General features: G+C 37.9%; 1 protein-coding gene across 1 annotated transcript; it reads left to right on the top strand.

Annotated features, from left to right (window-relative positions):
- The first annotated feature begins 1456 nt into the window (after positions 1 to 1456).
- Positions 1457 to 9315, top strand: LOC104609889 (phragmoplastin DRP1E-like). Its single transcript, XM_010276318.2, has 15 exons — positions 1457 to 1874; positions 1984 to 2047; positions 2156 to 2263; positions 3637 to 3738; positions 4410 to 4460; positions 4567 to 4628; positions 5276 to 5366; positions 5461 to 5525; positions 5744 to 5938; positions 6023 to 6142; positions 6235 to 6305; positions 7040 to 7265; positions 7491 to 7541; positions 7632 to 8000; positions 8884 to 9315. Exons 1-15 carry the CDS (start codon positions 1737 to 1739, stop codon positions 9010 to 9012), a joined length of 1842 nt encoding a protein of 613 aa, XP_010274620.1. The 5' UTR covers positions 1457 to 1736; the 3' UTR covers positions 9013 to 9315.
- Positions 9316 to 9534: the final 219 nt, after the last annotated feature.

Genomic DNA, 9534 nt, shown 5'->3' with positions numbered 1-9534 from the left:
ATATGGCATAATAGAAAAATTTAGTAACTTGACGGCAACAATGCAGGATGGTGAGATACTTTTGCGGTTCCAATTGGTGATTGGTGAACAAAGTACCATCCATAGCAGATGGAGTATGGGCAAGGTGCCTAGGACCCAAAGAAGCATCAGTAGTGGTGAAAGAAACACATGAAGCCTATTGCAGAGATATAACTACGACATTGTACCAAAGAATCACCCTTGTCCCAAAAGAACAACCCAATGACCATGAGAATGCCAACCTAAAAGTCGGGATTAGATTGGTTAGGAATCCGTTGAACAGGTTGATATTGGAATCCTAACCAATAAGGTGTACGATTCGAAACTCGTTTCGACCGATTGGAACAGATGTAGGCCGAGATGAGGAGCACCCTACAACTCCTCTTACAAAAGACGACAACAGCTGAATACTCTCCGTTCACACCTGCTGGCCCTTTTGCATCCACCCCTACTAACCACCCTGGAAGCTTGGACCCCGGAACAACTGAGAAACCCTCTAGAGCCAACCCCACACCTACACTAGAAACGGAGGCACCCATTAGTTGAACAGCCTCGTTAAGCCTCTCCAAGCGCTCCAAGCCCTTGGTCAATTCGGTGGCATGGGACCTCCCCTCTCCCCCAAATGATTCTCATGCTAATACATTGATGCAGGTGCCAAAGGGTAAATTGGCTATTTGGAAGTTATAAGAGTCACATGATGGCACACTTGAATGGTTTATGACGGAACGTTAACGATATGAGAAGTATTAAGAGTCACATGATGGCACACTTAATGGTTTATGACGGAACGTTAACGATATGAGAGATATTAGTCAATTGTCAACAACAATAAGAATAGCATTAGTCAATTTTCAAATGGTAAGGATACACTTATTACTATTTCCGGTCCCCTAAACGATTCCATTTCCGGTCTAATTTTTAAAACTTGCGTCAATCCATAACCCCCAACTCAACTCAGGTGCATGCAAAACTTGATCCCAAGTCTCCCTTACGACGAGCAGGATAACACGTTGCTTCAAAGGTAAGACTTCACTCCAAATGAACATGTCCTAAATCGGTTTTAAACTTTACCATAGCTGTAATAGGTTTTAATAAATATATGAAAAACTACAGGGAGTGTCTTTTACCCATTTTGATGATGGGAATATAAACCTATCAATGATGCCAAATGCCACGTTTATTTTCTGATATTGCCTGTAGGAAGTAGGAGATTCCATTTCAATGATGCCAATTTTCTGCGTCAAGAATGAAAATATAAGCTGTCAAAGGAGTTGAAGCACAGCACCTGAAATTTCTTTGATACCAACCCAACGGTTAAAGAAATCCCATCGTGTGGGTCCACCGTGGATCGCCAAACAAGGACACCGCCAACCAATAAAGCTTCTGAGTTCTGTCTTCTGAGCTTTCAAAATTTCGAATTCGACCTCGAAGTGGAATTGTGGAAACTGGAAACTGGAAAGACTAAAGAGAGAGAGAGAGGCAGTCGGAACACTGCTCGCGTGGCGCATTATAGCCAACCGACATTTTACCAAAAGAAACGGGTGATACGTAATAGCGATTAGCGAACCTTCCAACTGCAAAAGGTTAGCTTTCGTCTTAAGCCCTCTCTCTCTCTACTCTCTTTCTCTTCCTCTTCCTTGGTCTACCATTGTCTATCGATCTTCCACCCGAATTCTTCTAGGTTTTGTAGATCGGAGGTTAGGGCTAGGGTTTTAAAGATGACGACCATGGAGAGCTTGATTGGCTTGGTGAACAGAATTCAGAGGGCTTGTACAGTCCTCGGCGACCATGGTGGTGATAACGCGCTGCCTACACTTTGGGAAGCTCTTCCTTCAGTCGCCGTTGTTGGAGGACAGGTTTTCTTCTCGGCTGATCTTTGTTTCTATCTGGATCTATTCACTTCCTATCTTGGTCTTATCCGTCTGTTCTGAGTTTCATTTTGATTATGGTTTGATCTGAGAGCAGAGTTCTGGGAAATCTTCGGTTCTGGAGAGCATTGTTGGGCGTGATTTTCTTCCCAGGGGATCTGGTTAGACTTTTGAAACTTTGATTTCGTTTCTTAATATTTTTATTTTGTTCTATTTCAAGTTTTTGATCTTATGTGTTATTTGATTTGACGGTTTTGTGGTGTTTGCAGGTATCGTAACGAGGCGACCTCTGGTCTTGCAGTTGCACAAAACAGAAGAGGGTCAGCCGGAGTATGCAGAATTTCTTCATTTGCCAAGAAGGAGATTTTCAGATTTTTGTATGTTATTCTGCTCGTAATTTTACTTGTTATTGTCGTGTTATTTTCTAAAATAGTAATATTTATCTCGTTCTGTGTCGTATGTTTATGAGCCTTTTGTTTTAGCTGCGATCACGTTTTGCTGATGATTCAACATTTACTAATGGATTCATTTAATAGGAATAGGGTTTAGGAGATTTTGCTCTCAAAATTTTAAAATTATTTGCTAGAACAGAAGTAGGAAAAGGGATGATGGAAATAGCAATTGCTAAGGAATATGAGTTAATTCGAGTAAATGAACATCTTATCTACTGGCAGCACACTATATGTTAAAAGTTCTGTGAACTGCCTCCGAGCAAGTTCATCAAAGCAGTTTTAATACTTAAGCTATTTACAAGTGTCTTGAAAGCAGTCGCTAGATTTACCAAAAAAAAGCAGTCGCTACTTTTGGGTTTGGTATTTCTTCTCATCTAGGGGATCTGATCAAGCCTATCATATTCAGGCTTCTATTTGAAAATCCTGAAATCTGCTTCAATTTCTATAAAGATTGTACCACATGGTTTATAAACATATTTTAGATATTAAATAATTTTAAAGCAAGTTTTTGGAGTACATTTTTTTCTGTATTTTTAACCTCAGAAACTAAAGCTTTTGTTTGTATAATAACTATATATAATTTTAAAACTGACATGATTTAATGGAACTTGACTTCAGGAGGGGATGGTAGCAACCTCCTTCAGAATTTAATGCCATACACAGGGTCTAGCATGAAAAGTTTGATTTTCCCTGGCTGAGCAAGGGTGTACTTGCATCCTCCTTTAATATCTTCCTTGTTGATGTCAAGAAGACAAGAATTATTGTTTGATCATCTGTTAAAAACCACTTAACCTTCATGTGAATCCTGAACATTTATCAGCTCGATGGCTGCAAAATTGTGCCGGAAAAGAGAGAATTATGAGAGGGTAGGAATGAAGATGAACCCAGAAATTGCCTTTTATTTGTTCAGGAAGAGATGGTGAAGCTGCATGACTGAAGGGTGTGGTCTTTAGCTGAGGTTTTAGCATATCTTTATGGGTAGATATAGGAAGCCCAAGAATGGAGAACTGTGCATGAGTTTCCGTTACTGTATGATGTATGTGAATTGCATGTGTTGCATAGACTCCTAAACAGAAGATGTGTTTATGTTGGACATATTGGATTCTAGAATATAAAAAAAAGCACATTAAATTCTGAAATTTTATGTATTCTGAGGGGTACTTGCAGTTTCCTTTTTATGTCCTTGCTTTCATGTCACATGTTTCACTTCATTGCTTTGATGAGCAATTAAGAAACCTTATAAGATCTAAAAAATGCAGGTATTAAATTGACTTTTGACAGCCCATTTTCTTTTGCAGCTATGGTTCGCAAGGAAATTCAGGATGAAACTGATAGAATGACAGGAAAAAATAAGCAGATTTCATCGGTTCCTATTCATCTGAGTATTTATTCTCCAAATGGTATTATACTATATATATACTATTTTCTTGATTACTGATTAGATGCTATGAATTATATTTCTTGAGTTTGTTTTCTTCATTTTATTGTCTAATACAATGTAGCTCTAATAGTCTTTTCCTTTTCTTTTTCTGCAAATTGTATTGCTTTGAGGTTCAAAAGTAGTTTAGGGAGGTGAATGCTGTACCAATTTCTGTATGACATACTGTTAAGACAAGAGGAGGGTGCTTCTTTTTACCTTTCCATCTTTCATCCTCTCCTACACCCCAAAATTTTCTCTTTCTTCCTCAACCAAAGATCTCATCTTTGGGTTTACCATCACCCAATTACCAAAGATTATGAGCAGGCCACAAGATCAGTCATCATTGTTTGTGACTGACCAGAACATTGGCATCTGGCTGTTCTTCCATATAAATTTGTCCACCACCTTTTTTTTCAATGGTCTGTTTTTCTCAGCATTGTTGTTCTGTCAGAACTTGTTAATGTTTTTTAAAGTTTGTTCATGTCCACATGGCAGTCAAAGAGTTTTATTACTTTGTTTATTAGTATGATGCCCTTAAAAAATTCCAACTTGCGGTTGCAAATCTAGCATGTTTCATTTTCTATGTTTTGCTTAGTATGTAAGGTTCCACTTGCTTTCTTTGACATTTTTGTGGTTAACCTTGTTTGGCAGTGGTCAATTTAACATTGATTGATTTACCAGGATTGACAAAGGTTGCTGTAGGTATGTTCTTTTCCTCTCTTAAATAAATTTTCTTTACAAGCGGATTCTTCATGATATTAAGCTTCATCTTTTAAATTTACAAATTAAACAAGTCTGCTCTTCACAGAGGGCCAACCTGAAAGTATTGTTCAAGACATTGAAAACATGGTTCGCTCTTATGTTGAGAAGGTAATAATCAAATGCTTTTAAACTAGATCCTCCTAAGTTGTTCTTTTTGATCTCATCATAGTTTCAAATGCTTTCATGTAGATCTTGGCATTTATACCAAGTATGAGGATTGAGTGTTTTTTTTTTTTATGGGAAATGATAACTTTCATTAATTCTGTAAAAGACTTAGTACAATTGTCACCTTCAAAAGCAATTTGTGCTGATAAAATTATACTTGTTCCTTGATAATACAAGAGCTTGTGTCTATGATTGTGGGCTCTCATATAGGTGCTTCTGTTGTTCTCTTTTATATTGTTTGAGCTGTGTTTGGTTTGGGAGGATGGAAGAAGAAATGCAGGATCTTATGACAAAATAAATGAATAGGCCTAGCCCTTTCTTTACGGATTCAGAAGTCTGCTAAAATGAATTTCTGTGAAGTTTCTGCAACTTTATAACTTAGTCAATTCCATAATTGTTGTATACTGGAAATCTTCCCTTGTGGCTAAGTTTTATACCATATTGAATATGAATTTTCTTTAAATATTGAGGCTGAAATTGATCCTGAAAGTGAAATTTAAGATCTTGATCCATATGGGTGTTAGATATCTTTACTTCTTCCATAAATGTTTGTGTTGTGCCTCCCTACTTACTGAGATATTTTTTTGTAGCCTAACTGCATTATACTAGCAATATCTCCTGCCAATCAAGATATTGCAACATCTGATGCTATCAAACTTGCTAGAGAAGTTGATCCAACAGGTATTTCTTCTATCTATTTTAAATGGGTGCTGACTAAACTTTTTTTTTTATGTTTCTTTTCTATCAATCATTCTGGTTTCATCTTTGTGATTAGGTGAAAGGACATTTGGGGTTTTGACAAAGCTGGACCTAATGGACAAGGGAACAAATGCACTTGATGTAAGTTCCCATACTTTATAAGCTTATTTAACATTAATGACAGCAGTAGCTAGAAGTTATTTTCACTTTGCTCCCCTTCACTAGTTGGTGGGAACTGGCATGCACATTGAAATGTCATTTAGTTGAAATTTGCATTTTGTTGGTCCATGTTGAGTCTGAGGAATTTACTTTCTGTTTCATCCTCTTTTTTTTTTTTTGTTTTTTTTTCTCTTTCGAAGGTTCTTGAAGGAAGATCCTATCGCCTGCAACATCCTTGGGTTGGAATTGTAAATCGTTCACAAGCTGACATTAATAAAAATGTGGACATGATTGTTGCCCGGCGGAAGGAGCGCGAGTACTTTGCATCTAGTCCTGATTACTCCCACTTGGCTAGTAAGATGGGTTCAGAATATCTTGCAAAGCTTCTCTCAAGGGTACAATTTTCTTGATCTTATTTGCATTTGCAATGCTGATTGCTTCCATTAATGGTTTGTTTTGATGAGTAATTATGGTTTCAGCACTTGGAGGCTGCAATTAGGGCACGCATACCAAGTATCACATCCTTGATAAACAAGACCATTGATGAACTTGAAGGAGAGATGGATCACCTTGGTAGGCCTATTGCCGTTGATGCAGGGGTAAGGAACTTTATCTTATGCAAGAAACTGAATTCATAAATAGCCTACAACCTGGCGCAAGTTCATAACAAGAATCTGTATATGTACTTCAGGCTCAGTTGTATACTATCTTAGAACTTTGTCGTGCATTTGACCGGATATTCAAGGAGCATTTGGATGGAGGGTAAAGACTTGTACCTGGTCTCTGTTTTCATTTCCAATAGGCCTAATTTCTTTTGCCTTCACAAATATGAAATGTAATGCATTTTGGTATTTCAGTTTGAACGTTTCACAGCTGGTTATCAGAAATAACATTTCACTGGCTTTACTTTCTTTTTAGGATGTCAGTCGGTCAGGTTCAGTGGAACCTGTCTTGATCTGACCCTATGGAGTCTTTTTGGGTCAGTTTTAATCATGTAAAGACCGACGCATACCAAATCCACCTGTTGACATCGTGATGTTGGAAAATCGGAAATATCACTAAGAATAGGGTTACAACTGTTCACAAGATGGGGTAGGTTGGGTTTGGGTTGAGCCAAGCTGCCCCAAGCTTGTGCAAAACCCAACCCATTGACATCCCTAAACATGTACATGCTTCATTTAGAGGCATTGTGGAACTATAATTAATATTTGCCCATCAAATGTAATATTGCTCATAACTTACTAAATGTTCTCTCCCTTCTATCTGGACTTGTTCTTTCATAAATGAGCCTGTATAGGGCCCAGAAATGTACTGCCGTTGGTGGTATTCTCTTGATCCATAAACTGATCTGCATCTGCATTATTACATGAATTCTTGGATCATTTCTTATAGTCTGCTGTATGCTATAAAGCAATATCTGCAATAGTGATTGGATGCATTCTGATAAAATACTGCTGATGTTGATGCCTTTTCAAATTTCCTTTTACAAATCTCAGGCGACCTGGTGGTGACCGAATATATGGAGTTTTTGACAACCAGCTCCCTGCTGCTTTGCGGAAGCTTCCATTTGATCGACACTTGTCTTTGCAGAATGTTAGAAAAATTGTTTCAGAAGCAGATGGTTACCAACCCCATTTAATTGCTCCTGAGCAAGGTTACCGCCGCCTTATTGAGGGGTCTTTAAATTATTTTAAAGGTCCAGCTGAAGCAACAGTGGATGCTGTAAGTATTTTTTTTATGTCATATATGTTAATTACATTGTCTAATTATGATTGTTACCTCTAGTTTGTTCTTCTGGTTTTCTTATGGTTTGAAGCCTGTAATCAGCTAAAGGAAAAAGATAGCATCCTTGGAACTTATTTCAATATAAATTTTATTTCATTTTCCTACATGATTTCATTTTTAGATTCAATGAATGAGGAAATAATCAGAGAACTTGTATGGCAGGTCCACTTTGTCTTGAAGGAGCTTGTGAGAAAGTCAATAGGAGAAACACAAGTGAGATATTTTAGGACTTGTGTAGTTAGCTAGTAGCTGCTCAGTGATAATGAATGGGAAATGTTGCTTAATATTTTCTGAATGTAGCAGGAGTTGAAGCGCTTTCCAACACTTCAAGCTGAAATAGCACATGCTGCCAATGAAGCTCTTGAAAGGTTTCGTGAAGAGAGTAAGAAGACAACACTTAGATCGGTGGATATGGAGTCATCGTACCTAACTGTGGATTTCTTCCGGAAACTCCCCCAAGAGGTGGAGAAAGGGGGGAACCCTGCTGCTTCAACTGCAGACCGGTATTCAGAGGGTCACTTCAGGAGAATTGGGTCAAATGTGTCCTCTTACGTGAATATGGTGTCTGATACGCTCAGGAGCACCATTCCAAAGGCAGTTGTTCATTGTCAGGTTCGGGAGGCCAAGAGGTCTTTACTCGATTACTTCTATGCACAAGTTGGGAAGAAAGAGGTACCATTTAATGAGTCATATTCCTGCACTCCGTCTCTTTCTCATCTTATGTACAATTTTTCTACATGATTTTTTAGAGGTGGAAGCCTAATGCATCTGCATGGTTCTTCAATTTTCCTCTTAGTCTGAGAATGTCTTGACATGTAGTCTCTTTGGAGTCATCCGAAAAAATTGGAACGATACAGAATGTCATTATCATGTGGCGGCAGACAACCATGGTGTGTTAAGATGGTTAATGCCTTAATGGTCTAAATTTTCTCTGTCATTATCATGCAGCAGACATCCATACGACCTTGAGAAGTTATGGTATCGGATTTAGATGTCGGTTTTGTGGCTTAGACAGAATACCTTTCTAATGCACATAGCAATCTAAAGGATGATCCTGGGTGAACATGAAACTATTCTTTTTTACCACAGAGCCCATATAAGAAAAGTTGGATGGGCCATCTAGGATTCTGAATAGACTATTCTTTTGACCACTTGGAGCTTGATTCTCCAATCCATCCATTCAGGTTTGCAATCTTTGACTTGTTCAGGATGGGGGACCTCTCCCCTCCTTGCAAATGCCTGGCATACACTTTTTGTTAATAAAATTTTCTGCTATCCATCTAAAAAAGTTATTGACTTGACTGAACCTGCCTGGATTTTTTTTCCACAAGTGTTGGTCTTACTCAATTGCATTGGGGGCCTTTTAAGGTTTTTTTAAGGGAAACCTACCCTGCTTGGGTGCAGGGGATAAGTTGGGAATTTCAGTTAACTTTTCATTCTTCTGTATCAAATTGGGATTGACCCAAACCCAACCCATGCTTGGGTATTCCTCCTAGGTGGAGATTGCATAACAAGTAATTATTTTGTGATCATTTTTGGTATGTCTCTTCTGCAGGGCAAGCAGCTTTCACAGTTGTTGGATGAGGATCCAGCATTGATGGAGCGGAGACAACAATGTGCCAAGAGGCTTGAGTTGTACAAGTCAGCAAGGGACGAAATTGATTCTGTTTCCTGGGCTCGATGAGATATATGGATGTTTATAGAGGCCTTGTATCATAGTTTAACAAATGTTGCAGTCTCTTTACCGAGAAAACAATGTTAAGGCTTGCTGGTTATGTTGGATCGAATGACCAGTTCATATTCTTTTTTTTTTTTGTGCGATTTTATATAATATTTTGTTTTGACATTGTTATTGCTGTTCTTTTGTATTCTATTATATTCTATTCCATTCCATTTGTAGGTTTGTATATTTTTAGAGTATATAGCCAGTATCAACGTTGAATACTTGGGTTTTCAACCTGCGTTGAATATGAAATTTTATTTTGTATATAGCCAGTTTTGTGTAGAGTGCAAAACCTTATATTTTGTATTATTTTGTATGTATTTGCAGTGTATATATTTGCATTTGTACTCGTTCCAAACTGAGCCTTGGAAGGAGTACAAATGCAAATATGTACAGTGCAAATACATACAGAATAATACAAAACATAAGGTTTTGCACTTTACATATTTGCATTTGTACTCTTTCCAAACTGAGAAATTTGAG

Source organism: Nelumbo nucifera, chromosome 1 (genome assembly GCF_055504915.1).
Source record: "Nelumbo nucifera cultivar China Antique chromosome 1, China Antique-T2T, whole genome shotgun sequence".
NCBI lineage: Eukaryota > Viridiplantae > Streptophyta > Magnoliopsida > Proteales > Nelumbonaceae > Nelumbo > Nelumbo nucifera.
This window is presented reverse-complemented; position numbering and strand designations above follow the sequence as displayed.

Excerpts from the sequence above, each read along its gene's own strand:
- LOC104609889 (XM_010276318.2), top strand. The coding sequence starts at position 1,737 with ATGACGACCATGGAGAGCTTGATTGGCTTGGTGAACAGAATTCAGAGG. Across the intron at positions 2,048-2,155 it reads TTTTCTTCCCAGGGGATCTG|GTATCGTAACGAGGCGACCT; the intron begins GTTAGACTTTTG and ends TGGTGTTTGCAG. Across the intron at positions 8,001-8,883 it reads CACAAGTTGGGAAGAAAGAG|GGCAAGCAGCTTTCACAGTT; the intron begins GTACCATTTAAT and ends TCTCTTCTGCAG.